Source organism: Falco cherrug, chromosome 10 (assembly GCF_023634085.1).
Source record: "Falco cherrug isolate bFalChe1 chromosome 10, bFalChe1.pri, whole genome shotgun sequence".
NCBI classification, from domain to species: domain Eukaryota; kingdom Metazoa; phylum Chordata; class Aves; order Falconiformes; family Falconidae; genus Falco; species Falco cherrug.
The window spans coordinates 25736781-25751693 of record NC_073706.1 but is presented as its reverse complement, the minus strand read 5'-3'; the positions used below and the strand labels follow the sequence as shown (position 1 = coordinate 25751693).

General features: G+C 40.6%; 1 protein-coding gene across 2 annotated transcripts in view; it reads right to left on the bottom strand.

Moving 5' to 3' along the window:
* Positions 1–1143: 1143 nt before the first annotated feature.
* The window catches only part of ELP4 (elongator acetyltransferase complex subunit 4), a 149968-nt gene continuing 136198 nt past the window's right edge, over positions 1144–14913 (bottom strand). Inside the window, exon 10 of one of the 2 annotated variants that reach the window (XM_027800991.2) lies at positions 1144–1717. In XM_027800991.2, coding sequence (XP_027656792.2) covers positions 1586–1717 — 132 coding nt within the window. In that variant the 3' untranslated portion in view covers positions 1144–1585. The other variant, XM_055723034.1, reaches the window with a different exon arrangement.

The following is a 14913-nucleotide window of genomic DNA, read 5'->3' as shown; positions in this document are numbered from 1 at the left end:
AAAACTGATTGTTACTACTAATGAAATAGCTGATGACAAAATAGTAGTCTTTTTGATTTTGATCACAAAAAATAAACTGGTAGTGACAGGATATGATGGATAGATTTGACATCCTGGCAAATCACTGTCATTGATTCAATTATTCTAATTCAGAATAAAAGCTGTATACAGTATGTGTTTATGCTACAGTGGAGTTTTTTAAGTGATTGACATTCATCATATTAGTTAGACAGTTTTAAAAGCTATGTCTTTGTTTTACACAGTGTTGTCAAGAAAAAATAAAGTAGAACCTGGATTGCAGAAAAAAAAGCAAACCACTTAACCAACTCCTGGTTCCAAACCCATCAAAATAAGTTACCGTTATTGCATCCTATTAACACGTTCTTTGAAGAGTCAGTTTCACTCCAGCCATGTAATACACTATTATAAAGACTAAATTTTGAAACTGTAATGCAATCTTACAGCTGGGTGGCTTGGAAGTTCTGCGGAGAAGAAGATATTACCTTTCAAAATGGAAGGCAGCCTCAGAAGAAAGAATGCAAACCACTTTAATTTACAGGTCAGCTTTGTTTTACTGTTCTTTTGTTTGACGAGATATACACACAGTTACATACAAAATAGCTGGAAGTTCACAAATTGTGTATCTGAGGCTACAGAAGCCTGAATTACTTGTATATTCTGCCCTGTTTTAGACCAGCATGCTGTGATACTCTTCCCCAAGCTCAAATGCACTCTTCTGGTTTTCTAGCATTAATGTAGCTGTCGGTTTGAATTTCAATCTAGAATTATATCTGTTGACATAATTTCATAGTGCTGACTTCAATTGTTTAGGATTACTGTTTTGAACTACATAAGGAAATCAGTTCTTTTCTCTATGGTTAGTAAACTCCATCCAAGTGCATTTTAATGTATGTAGGAAGCCATAAGGCAATTATCTATAATATATTCTGATGTAAAAAACAACCATTAATTACTGGCATATTAGAATAAAAACTCTCTTATATATTTAAAGTGTATTATTACATATTTAATAAACCAATATAAATATTTGCTCAGATTTAAGAATGGTATTTCTATTACGACAAATAATGTTTTTAAAACCGTAACTGTCTAGTTGGCTTTTGGAATAACACGTGACAATGATTTGCTTAGTTTCATTCCTTTATTTCAATAAACCATCCAACTTGACTTACTATTCATACAAAATATTAAATGTAAGTATATAAAAATTCCATTGGGAAAAATATCCCTTTTTGTTTACTGTAAAAAAAAACCATCTAGAAATGAAAGAGTAATTTTCATATTTTAAGGAAAGGAACAAAATCCTGTATGTTTCCAGTCAAGCAGAACAATGGCAGGACCCAACATAACAGAAGCTTTAACAAAAAGCAAAATTCAAACAAGCCCCAAATTAATAGAAAGAAACCAGAACAAAACCAAAACAAAACAAAAAGAAGGCACCATATGATAACATGTATTTTAAAGACTGCTGGGTCAAATCATTAAGAAAAATATTTATATAAGTAATTAACACTCATAATTAGTGTGTCATATAAATCTGAGTGAAACTGCTAAGTAGAAATCACTAGAAGTCCAGGTGCTTCTTGCCGATGGCCATAGCACCACATCCTGAGCTCAGCAGTTTGGCGGATTCTGCCAGATCCTGTTTGCTTGCGCGGCTCACTGTGTCTGACAAGTCTGGAGGCAAATGCAGTCGCTGTGGCAGGAGATTTTCAGGAGGGAGAGGGAGACAGAGATGGAGAGAGAGAGAGAAGAAAGGGAGAGGGGAAAAAAACAGGGAGAAAAAGAAAGAATAATTGCAGGAGAATTTATTTTCCATAGCATGTTTCCAAATGCCATCTTTTTCCTGACTGATCAGTGACTTTATTTACTGACAAATAAAACACTTCCCAGACACTCTTTTAGGCTGACCTGGAAACAGTTTTGTATATTTTCAATAGATTCTGTAAATTGGAATAGATTTTTTCCTTATGAAAATTTTCTAAACAAAATCCAAATTTGCACAAGGTATTTAATTACATCTATGGGCATTTCTCCTTTAAAAACAAGTGTTTTGCCTGTATGTCAGCCCCTAAATCAAATCCTTTGATTTCCATGGCATTACAACGTCAGTATAGGTTTATTTCAAACACACATACTTTGTGGCAGAGTCTGAAAATAAATGTGATGATCAAAAGATGGAGTGGGCTCTCCCTGGTTGCAGCATTACTCTGCTCAATTTTTCTTCTTCATATTCTACTGATAGTTAATAACAACACGCAGTGATAGTAGTTGCATTTGTATAAGGCAATCATATATGCTAACTAAACCTTGCCACCCCTCGTGAGTTTTAGGAACATTACATCCAGTTTACAGATGAGGAGACTGAGACACAGGTTACACGGTTGTCCACAAGCACACAGTCCTTGCATAATAGAGTTTATTTTTCAGCTACGACAAAAATATTTCAACTCTCCCTCTGAGGACCTTTTACGCTGGAGATGTACAAAAGACATGACATTACCATTTAGCTTTCGTAAAGCAAGGTGAAAACGAATGTAAAACTGAGGTTTTACTTGGTTAATTACTGGCTCACTTTTGAACACAGCGAGGTACTGAAAGCTGGTCAGATGAGACAGTTGAGCATCTTCTGCTCAGTGCAATAATTTATGAAACTGGTATCATGGAAGGAGCGTATTTCTTGAAAGATTTAGTAGGCAAAGGCTAAACTGTGTGGCTCTTCTCTTAAAATGCATGTGCTTCTGAAGGGAACAGGGTAACAGTAATGGCTGCAAAACTATTTTCAGAGGTGGTGTGGACTTACCCTTATATTCTGCTTTTTCCTATGTTTTTGCTTTTATCACAACACATAAATACTGATGCCTTTTATTCAATACCTTTGCAACTTTCATAGGATAAGAATTCAATTAAAAAGCATAAGAAATATCTGTATTTACAGTGGGCTGACTGTTCAGTTCATTGCTGGCTTTGAGATTGTGCACTTAGTATCACTTGAGAGGTGGTCCAAAGTGCTTCCTACCAGAAGTGTGCTGGGTTGTTGTCTTCTCCAAGGGAAGGAAATGTGTAAAGTAACACACGTAGAGTAGGAAAGCCTGTACCCAGGCTGAGATGACATACCTCAGTGTGGAAACAGGAGAAATGCGTGTATTTATTTGTAGCACTTTTTGCCTATGAAGCACCATTTATGTATCAAAACCCACCCACGTTACACACCATTTAGTAATGATGATGCTCTCACATTTCACTCTTACATCAGAATCTGTGCTGTAACTTACAGTTCCTCCCTTATTCCTAAGAAGGCTAAGCATGTGGATGTGAACAGTGGTCCATGACGCCTCATTTCTGCATTGACATGATATAAACTAGGGCACGTGCCTACCTTGTTTGTCTGCTGAGAACAATGTTTGCTAGCAAAGAGCCAATGTACAACTTGGATGGTACGAGGGGGGCTGTAACCACTGGAAAATGAAGGGCAAGGAAAAGCTGTGAAGTGCAGATGATGACTTGGCAGATCTTTCAGCAACATTTTCGTTCCAAAAAAGTGCGTAGTACCCTGCTAGCAGGGTGCAGGGTATCTGGTATGTGGGAGGCAGACAGACAAGTGGACTCATCCAGCCTTCTCCCACTCACTGTTAGCATCTCTCCGCCCTCACCAGGGAACGGTGCCTTCCTCTAGGGGAAATGCGGTCCCGCTCTCTTCCTCCTGCAACTAGCGACCCTCTTGCCAAGTCTGCCAAACGGATTCAAAGCACGGTGACAAAGAGCAAAAAGAAAGACTCAGCAAACTCATCTTATGCAGGGACTAACTAATACCACAGTTAGGGAACAACTGTAAACTCTGCCACACTGGCCTGGACTTAAAGGGGGGTCAAAAGAAAAAAAATCTTGCTATTTACACAGCCTCTTAGTTACTGCTATGTTTGTTCATTGATATATATTATAAATAGAAAATAGAAGGATATTTATAAATTTGCAAAGATTCAGACAGGAGAAGTAGAAATTAAAGATCCTCAGATTGGATGGTGGGACTGGATGAGGCTTTTACAGATGTATTTGTTATGATACGGTGTTTCATGACACACACATATACTCCTCTTCTCCCACCTTATTCTGTGAAGAGGATGTACACTGCTCATTTAGTGACTGGCTATTCAGTATTTTGTTTTCTTGTCACTGTTTAGTCTGAACTTTTCTGACTTATTTATTGTACACTATTCAAACCTTGTTCTGAAGACAGAATGGCTTTTCAATAACACATGTCAGTACACAGCACTTAAATGCTTCGCAAATACCGTGTTATTTTCCTAACACTCTTGTGAGATAAGGCAGTGAAGTTACCTCCATTTTAGGGACAGGGAATTGAAGCACATAAAACACACGGCAAAAGGTATCTACTAATTTCAGAAACACAATATGAGGCATTTAGGACTTGCTTTCCCAGATTGTTTAGCACTGCACAGCATTTCACATGATCAAATGCTAACTTCATTTGCAGCTGTGAGTGCTTAGTATTTCTTCAAGAACTCCAAGTCAGGCACTCAGAAAATAAGAGTACAGAAATAAAAATACTGGGCTGAAGCGACATGACCACACAGAAGCTCAGCGGTATAGGCAGAGACACATCAGACCTTCCACAGTATCCTTCAATTGTCTTAATAACGAGACCATCCCTCCTGCAATCCTTGCCCTCTCCACAACGCAGATTTTCAAACATCACAACATATTGCTGGTTCTCCAGAGAACATATTTCTCTGCATATTCCACATTCATCCTCAGGTCAGATGTATTCTGAACAATAAAAACACCAGGGTCCTCTGAAAACTGCTGAATATTATCCTGCTACTAAGATCTAAATCACAGAACACACACACGCACACACACACGCTACCTCTGAATAAAGCCTGAATAGGCATTTCAAAATATAATTCCTTACGTTTTCTTTTCACAGCTTAAAAATAAAAACAGGGCTGCAAATATTAACCCTACTAAATATTTTAAGACCATTACAAAAATATTCTAAATTTTAAACCACGAACACACTGGAAATGCATTGCGTGGCATTATACAGGCACCCACAGGTTAAACAACAGGCCTTTATTTTTGGCACCAATAGGGACATTGCGGTCACTTGAACTAAGGCAGTAAGTGATAGCATGAATAGGCTGTGATCCTTTTTGAACACCAGCATTACAAAACGATCAGACATTTTCACAGATATTTGCTGACCACAGAGAAACAATCCCATTTAAAGTCCCAGTTTAGGACAAAATGTTTTCTGGTGGACAGCCTTCTCTGCTATTTCTGAGGCTGTGACCTCCACCCCTTTCAATCTCTCTTTCTCTTATCAGTTTGAAAGAATGAGGCTGAATTTGCTCATGTCAGCAATCCCAGTCCTCATTGCACAGGCCTCCCATCCTGCAACTGGTCTTCAGGACAAAAGCACTCCTTCTCCGGTTATCTGCTCTCCATAGCCTCTGCTCCAGTCACTCTCAGCTTTCTGCTTCCAAGCTCTTCATTCCTGCTTCTGCCAGTCCTGGGTTTCTCTCACCTGTTTCTGCCCATATTCCATCCTCTGCTCCCGTCCCTAATGCCTACATCCAAATTGAGCGCCAGGCCACCCTTTCTTGCCTCAGCCCTTTGTCTTCCTCATCCTCTATATGTTGTCCTCCTCCTCTTCCCACCTGTTGTTCTTGATCTGTCCTTCTTTCTCCTGCTGGCACTGCCTTCCGTCCCCCCTTCCTGTCCCTGTCCCTCGGCACTGGGCCCAGAGTGCGGGCACAGGCAGCGGCTCGCCTCCTGGTCCGGGAAGCAGGTACATCCCTGGAAAGGGGGCAAGCTGAATACATGGTTGTGCTGGTTTTGGCTGGGACAGCGTTAATTCCCTTCGCGGTCGCTGGTGCGGGGCCGTGTTTGGGATCCGTGCTGCAAACAGCGCTGGTGGCCAGGGATGCTTTAGCTCACGCCGGGCAGCGCTTGCCCAGCGCCGAGGGCTTTCCTGCTCCTCAGCCACCAGCCAGCAGGCTGGGGGGCACCAGGGGCTGGCAGGGGACACAGCCGGGACAGCCGAGCCCCACGGACCAAAGGGACATCCCATCCCATGCGGCGTCACGCTTGGCATGGAAAGCTGGGGGAGAAGAAGGACGGGGGGGACGTTGGGAGTGACGGCATTTGTCCTCCCAAGTCACCGCTATGCGTGACGGAGCCCTGCTGTCCTGGGGGTGGCTGGGCACCTGCCTGCCCCTGGGGAGGGGGGAAGGGATTCCTCGCTTTGCTTCGCTTCCATGTGCGGCTTTTGCTTTGCCCATTAAACTGTCTTTATCTCAACCCACGGGTTTTCTCACTTTTGCCCTTCTGATTCTCTCCCCCATCCCACTGGCGGGGGGGGAGCGAGCAGCTGCGTGGGGCTGAGCTGCCGGCCAGGGTTAAACTGTGACAGCAGCACTGCGTGTGCCTTGGCCAAAGAGGTGGATTTTTGCAGGACATCAAAACGACGTCCCTGGCATAAATGCTAGACATAAAATTGCGTATTTTCATTTGTACTTTTAGATAATTGAAGTCTTTCGCTAAAATATTTCAGTGTGTGGATAAACAAAACTACTGCAGCCTACAGTAAGCTGGCAGGACAACAATATTTTAAGGCAAAATGGTCATAGTCTGCCAAAAGTAAATATGCAAGTGAAAACAGGATCCTATAATCACCTCCTTGTGATAAGAAATTTCAAAGAAATGTAAAGTTTGTCAGTGTAAAAACTAGAGAGTGCTGGAGTAAACTTCCTTTGTGCAAAGTTGACTGTGTATCTGCATTATCATAGTGTGTTTAATTACATGGTCACACACGATTTTCACGCATGCGGGCTGTTAGAAAGGTTTAAACTTGGGATCTTCAGAACTGGACTCTAAGCTTCATTCACTTGATTAAGAAATACCTGGCGATGGGAGCAGGCTATTACAGTGCCAGGCCTGGCTAGGAAAGGGCACGATGCGAGTGCTGGTGCTTCCTGTCCACTCCGTGTCAGGCAGGTCCTGAAGGCTTTGTGGCAATAGGAACAATTACACTGAACCCAGCTAAGCACACAGCTTTAGGGCATGTGTTACAAAAGGAAAACAGTTCAGACAAAACTTATTACGTACTTTGCCTCTGCTCATTCCCTCTGCCTGAAGAAAACTTCCAATTACCTTATTTATTCTCAATGGGGAAAAAAAAAGTGGAAGACAAGAATATGTAAACCTACAGGCCAGAAGGGACACCCAGCTATCAGCTAGTCCAGTCCCAGCACTGAGGACCAAATAAGAGCCCTGACGGTTTTCTGACACTGGTCTGCTTTGTAAGACTGGGATGTAAAAAGATCCAGGCTATTCGAGGAACTTCCAGTTGGCTGGTACATTTGGTTAGGGTGTAATTTATTTTTTTAAATCAACAAAATCCCTAGTAGACAAAAATACTAGCAGGTGCTTCTGCCAGTGTAGCTTATTGTATCAAAGGGATTGTTTTACGGATTTATTATAAAAAGCAGACTTTCCATTGTAAGACTTTTTTTCTCTTCAGTATTAAGAGGATTGACCAGCAGTTTTCCTAACAACCTCTCCAGATATTGATTATACCTCAGTGACAAGATGCACAGAAACAGTATGCAGGCTTTAACTGACTATAAAAGAGGTTGAAAATAAAAGAAAAACCATGTGACTGAACCTAAGCAACCAAAGACAGGTTAAACAAAGAGCTAGCTACTAGAGATAATGTTAAAGAACTGATTACTATACAATGATACACATAAGCTACACATACTTCTGAAGGAATCTACTTGCACTGCACTGTGGAGACAACTAGTGAAATCCAGTATTATGCCTACATGGTATAAACAACAATCAGTTCATAAAATTACTTTTCAGGTTTGAGGAAATGTATGCCTGCACAGACTGTTTTTTACACTAGCTAAAATACGCAGAAATAATTGAGGGTAGAAGACACTCAAGATACAGAAAAATTTCATAAAATTACTTGAGGGCTACTAAAATCACATATTCTATAAAATGCTTTAAGCAATAAAAAGTATAAACATGTTTAGCATGAATATGATAAGCAGGTATACATATACTGGCAAAAATCTAAACCCAAAGTAATTCTTCCTCATATTACTCCAAAATCTTTACTTTGGTAGCTATTATAAATGTAATACATTAGCAAACAAATACATAATAAAAAGAGTGATGCAAAATCATTGAATCTCATTTAAAAAGTGGTGGTAGTTTATTTTTAATTCGATATATATTAAAGTAATCCCACTGAATTTAACCTTGTGACTCTGCTAACAGTTCTACTGAAGCTTTCAACAACTGAGCCCAGACTTCCCGAAGTTAAGCTTTACAAAAAATATCTTTAAAATTCCATTTATTTGGATCTTTGACCAAAAAAATTGCTTATTAGTCTACTATGGCTGCAGTTCTGCCTTGGGGCAGAGAGATGGGTTAATGACCTCTCTAGATCCCTTCTAGTTCCATTTGCTACAACTCCATGAAAACTGAAGTCACCAAAGCCGAAGGGATTTGGTTTAGGGGAAGAGGGGGGTGGGGAGAAGAATTTTAGGAATGCTGGGAAAAAGAAAGATGCAGACTTCTAGCTGGGGAGTTTTATATCCTACTTATTTCTCTTTGAAGCAGAACTCTCCCCATTCCTTAAAGGCCACACAAGAGAGGACAGGAACAGTCCATGGTACAAAGGCCGAGTTCCTGTTACTGTTTCCTCTTCTGCTTATGATGTCCACAATGCAGCCCTTGCATTATGTTTTCCCTTTGATATCTTATTACTTCATTTATAATTACTAGTAATTATTTCTATTATCATAATACCTAGGAAAAGGCTTCAGCATTTTTGTAGGTATCATGGAAAAGGTGGGTTTTAAGGAGAAATTGGCAGGAGGTTAGCAATGCAGCTTTATAAAACCTCCCCTTAGAGTGGAGAACCCTGTTACTTGCTTGAAAGTTATCAAAACTGTCAAGTGATTGTCACTGTTAGCTGACTGGAAATCGATTTCTTATTCATTATTAAGATCTCACAGGCAGGCTGGGGAACAGGACCTGGAGGCCGTTGGAAAAGAAAACAAGCAACCTACATCTTAAGAGAAGAGGGAGCCAGCAGAGGGATGCCAAATCCCTCCCCAGGCGCTGGGCTGGCTCTTCTTGCCGTGAAGATGGTTGTCCCAGCCGGGAGGCCTGAGCTGGCAGTGCCGGCGGCCAGCTGGTACTGTGCAGCTGTGCTCCCCCAGACTGGGCTGCTGGGGCAGAAGGAGCTGTGCCAGAAGCAGCCCGCACAGCCCCACCAGGGGCTCCCCGCTTTGGTGGGGAGCTGCACTCTGCTCGGGCCATGGCCATTTTCCTGTGTTATCGCTTTTCCAGGGCCCCAACATGGAGCCTGCTGCTCCGGGTACGATCCTGACCTGCTGCCCTGACCTCTCAGCTTGACAGTGGGCTTACCGCACAACTGTGGGTCTGTCTGGCAGTCACCAGGACTGGTGGTGACCCTGGTTGCCTTCTCTGGACCTGCTCTGCTCTTGCTATTTGGGAAGGGGAAGGATTTAATAGCAGTGGCTGAGCCCGCCAGGGACATCGGGTGTACCTTCAATGCAATGGTGACATGTGGCACGGATCCCCTGCGGTGCCCTGAGCAACAGCTTCAAGGCCACTGTAATATGTTTTTTACATGGTGAAAGAGGTCCCAAACAAACAGCTTTCCCTGACAGGACACACCTTGCATTTCTGGCTGAAATAGCTGCCAAATGGTTACAAACTCCTTAAGAGATACTCATTTCAGAAGCATCTTAGCCTTGCCAGTCAACAACTTTACTGCTTTTTTAACAGTTCATCACCAAGCATAGTAACTAACCGGTCTTCTTGGCAAAAACAAATCACTGCCTTTGGGCTTAATAAACACAAAGATGTGCAGGTATAAAGTCTGATACGTAGTGTACTGATGTATCACTTAAGCTGACACAACTCTGTAACAACTCACATACAGATCTGACAATATTACTATGAAAAGATATACAATTCCTATTAATGCTACAAAAAACATTTGAGTTAATGTAAGTTCACTTATCAATGACAAAACAGTAAGCCCTTTACCAGAGAAGACATTATAAGCTTTCACAGCAAGGACTAGAAAAGTCATTCCAACCAGCCTGGACCTGTGTCAGGCTGAAATCACGTGACAGTCCTGAAATTTGGTTCACAAATAGTGATGGTGTCTTGCAAGCTGTAATATTGATCTTGTGGAGAGAATGGTGTGTCTCACAATCTACAATATTTATCTAACGGAGAGAATGGTGCCAAACTATCCTCCCATAACTGCACTTAGGTCTTAGGCAAAATATTTTAAAACTCGTTTACTATGCATCTCTTACATTCACATTGCAGTTTTCTCAGTGTTTTAATAAATTCAGGAGACAAACCAGTTGGTAACTATTTTTCTGTATAATGGACATGAATTCAGTTTTCTCTTGTTCTGCTATATTCACAGATGCTACATTGCCATTTTTAGATCCCAGCAATGCAGAAATTTTCTAAACTGATTATAAAGACAAAAGACTTGACTTTTAAAAAGAGCATTCTAAAATTTTCTACTTTTCAGGTAACTGTGATTGACTTATAAGTAATCACAACTATATCAACCCATGTTATAATAAGCACATCTACCATATGCATTTCCTAGTTCTTTAAGTTGAAGCACAATCTGAGCCGTCAAAATTAATTATTGTTAACATCAGGTGTTAGGAGAAGTCTTCCACTAAGAATAGCTGATAAATATACTTCTACCTACATATCCCTGTCTCCTAAAGGACACATTGCTAATATGAAAATAATTTTTTCTATATAGCTAATAATACTTAAAATACTTGAACACAATCCTAAAACTCTTATTTTCCATCACTTGCAGAATGTAAAATAAACCCAGGGTAATTCTCACTTCACCTCATTTACAGGACAGTGATGTTTTGTTGTGGGTTTCCAACACCACAAAGAGATTATTTAAACAGTGACTTCAAAAGACACCTGGGAAAATTAAGAACCCTTCAGAAACCCCCTTCCTTTTGTGACAGACTTTATAAAAGCTGGTTTATGTCTCAGAATGCTGAATCTTAGCATGTGCCTCTTCAGTGCAGCTTTCCAGTGTATCTGCTTTACAGAAGTGGTATGATTATATCCAGGAGGATTCAGTTCAAACTGTGCTTATTCGTTTGGATGTGCCACATGGTACTGTTTCTGTTCTCTGACCAGAAAACTATGCAAAGTGCTTAAAACCTGAATTCCTGAACTTAAAACTCGGTTTATTAAACAATAGCTGTTGCAAAGGGAAAATCTTTCAGAGATAGCGGTACCGATTGCTTATTTCCAGTAACATGTGAGTAGAGACGGGTGGGTTTTCGTATGTGCAGCACTAGTCACTACTTTTCCGTGGCAGGAAAGGAAAGTACAGACAATTGCCTGAACAAACTCTTTCATTCCAAAGAAAAACTCCAAGATGTGCTAAGGATGATTTGCTACATGTGAAGGGAGGCAAGGGAAAGATAAAAATATCAGGAAGATTTACTTTCTCTGACACTTGAGAATGCTGGGTGTTTGGCACCATGGAGTGCTCTAAATCAAGTACAAATCCCAGACCCGCTTCATGGTATAACCGTAGTCTCTGCATCATGAAGAAGCTCCCTGTGTTAAAAACGGGGTGGGATTAATCAGTGATGGTTGTAGGCTATCCAAGGACTACAGCTGTTCAACTGCTTGTCTGATCCAAAATTCAGAGAAATACATGGTAATCTTACGACCAGAACTGTACTAAGTACTATTGTAATACTTACTGACCCAGCTCTTACCAAGCATATATTGAAAAGATCGTCTCTGTCCTGAAGAGTTTACAGGCTGAATATGCAAAGTGGGTAAAAAGGAAGAAGTGAAAGATAAAATATCTAGACAGAAGGGAAAATACTGTGATATATAAACACTGTATTAATGCCAAAGCTTTTTTTTATTTTCCTTCTAACTGAAAGAAGTATTGCATAGAAAGGTGAGTGAAAGAGAACAGCCAGAGGGGAAGAAATTAAGTGACAAAGGGCTGAAGACAAGATGGAGTGAAGAAAGGGAAAGATGGAGGGCAGGAGGAGATATATTATCTAGGCATGCTATAGTTGAGATTGGAGCACACTGTCTAAATGCTGAAGGGAAATGCTGATGGTATCACCTACGTCCAAAGCAAGCAGATGAGCTTTTCTCCTGGTCTTTTTGCTGAATTTCTCCTCTCTGAGCTTATATCAGAGGAGTGTGGGACCTGTGATGCAAGTCTGAGTAATTCTAGGGCTCTCAGGATAGCCCGGATGGATGCTAATGTTAATGTCACATTCTTTTCCCTGTCAGATTCATTCAACCTAATTGCAGCTGTCTACAAGTCAGCCACTCGGTTTAACCTATATTATATACTTAGGATGAGATGAATCACCCTTGCAAGTGCTTGCCCATCTCTGCTGATTATTCAGGAAACCTGGGCTGATTAGCTTAACCAAAATTCTCAACTTGGAGTGTAAAAGACCAAGGAGAGGAATTCAGTCCTGAAACTGTCTGAAGATTCTCATTGAGTCAGTGGCTCCACTGTATCTCCTCTTTCTTGGGGTGCCATTGCAACATGCCACAAAGTATGGATTTCATATGAAACCACAGACAGTTCACTGGAAACATTCCGGGGTTGCTGGTGATGCCTGCGCTGCTCTACAACAACTCGGGTCTCTCTACTGGGAAGCTTGAGAAGTGTTCAGGACATTGTCTGTACAAGCAAAAGCTATATAAGTAAGGAGGAGGGTGAAATAGCATTCAGAAACAAAAGCATCTGTTCTAGGAGATCCGATATACCACATTGTTACTGTTACCCTCTATAATTTCAGCAAAGTTGGAAAACTAACCAAATATTTGAGTTTGCATCCAAAGCTATCTGTTAAAAGTGCACTATAATCTATTTGGCTACTGTCTCAGTTTAAATAGTTTATCACATTTCAGAAATGTGACATTCACTTCATTAATACACCCATTCAAAACCCACCATTTTATCCGAGGAGGTGCAACAACACAAATAACTGATAAAATGTGTTCTGCCTTTTGATAAAATTGTCCAGATAGATTTCAACACTGCACAGAAAGGTATGTTCTTATACATGCTCCAAGACAGGTAACTCTGTTACAAGTGCTTTCAATGCCTGATTTGCCAACTCAAAAAAGAAAGACAACAAAAAACCTAAGCAGACTTCTGGATTGAATACTTCTGTCAGCTATTGCTAAAATACACATTGCCTGGAAACTTCCACTGATTTCAAGTATCTAGTCTTTATAGAGCCTATGAAATTTAGAGTTTAATGAAGTGCTTTCCTAAGAACAGGAGAAAATAGGAGCTGCACTGAGACTCTGGACCAGCCCAGCTGTGGGCTGCCTCAGTGTTTTTTCAATTTTGCATGCATTGACAATGCTGATTTCCTCCTGTACATCAGTTGCAGGAGTTGTGTGTACAAATGCAAATGCAACATGTAAGTATACATGCAAATGCACACATTACTTATCACTGCATCTGGGTTATTGATAATGGCCAATGTGTTTACCTACAGAATCTCTCCAAGGCATGCAGTATTGCTCTAGAAAGTGCTGAGACAGTGTGAGCTGTATTGTTTTACATTGGACTACACAATGCAAACCACCCATACAATATGTCCCTGAATGCCTCTGTTTCAAGAGACCAGTGTCACAGGTTTGGCAAGTTGCTGGTTATGAAGGACGAGTGCATAGGGGGCAAAATGGAAATCCTAGCTGGGGGGGTATTGTTGTTTTATACTGGGAGTAGCTCTATGCTCAGTAGTCTATTTACTTTTTTAGGTCAGCTAGAATTAGAAAATTTCCATTGCTAGGCAGCCCAGCACATCTGTGAAGCATTTCTGGGCGTTCAGACCTGAAGCACGCGCTGCCCAAAGGGAAGATTCATTACCCCGTGTTACATGGCCCGCCAGTCCCTCCCCCTGACAGCACAAGGGCTTCGGCAACAGGAAAGCGCCTTAACTTCATGCAGAAACATATTACATGACCAGAACACAACAATTAGCACGTTTGTAAAGCTTCAGGGGTAGGAACAATTTAATAGCTTTTTGAAGCAGACTAATTTTCTGGAGCTTTTCCTCCTTTTTTTTTTTTTCCTTTTCTTTTCCCCCTTCATTATTTTGCTTTTCATGCATGGACAAGTTCTTCTTTGCTACAGGTATTTTCTAAGTCTGCCTTGCAGGATTATGATGTGTAGAGAAACACAAAATATTCCACCACTTTAAAACAGTGCTAGAGAAATGAAAAAGTGCTATGTAAGTGCAAAGTATTCTTACTAATCTCTGCTTTAAAAGAAAGTATCATTTAGATAGATAAATTTATTGCTGGTTTACAAATTCCTGCACATTTACAAATCAAGGCTCCTAAAATGACAACCAGTTTGTTTTATGTTTGCAGCTTTTCACAAGCTAGAAACTTCAGCTCTGCAATGGCAAATGCCACTGTCAGATGCTCCATGCTATGGCAAAAACCAGGCCAGAAGAGAAAAAAAAAAGTATTTCTGCTATCATTGCCTTCTCACCCTAAAAACTGGCACTGATGTAGGAAGTATGTTCAGTTCCTGTAACTTCCAGGTAAGGATGCAGACATTATATAATGTGTATTTTAATATCTCTTATTTTCAAAACTAATCCTCATGACTCCTGAAGGTTACAGTTTTAAAACTCCAGCTAACAAAGCCTTGTGCTAATGCTACCAAATAACCTTAGACTTCAGAAACCACTGAAGTGTGATTTAATATCTGGAATATTGGATCAACCTGTTTTGGTATGAAAA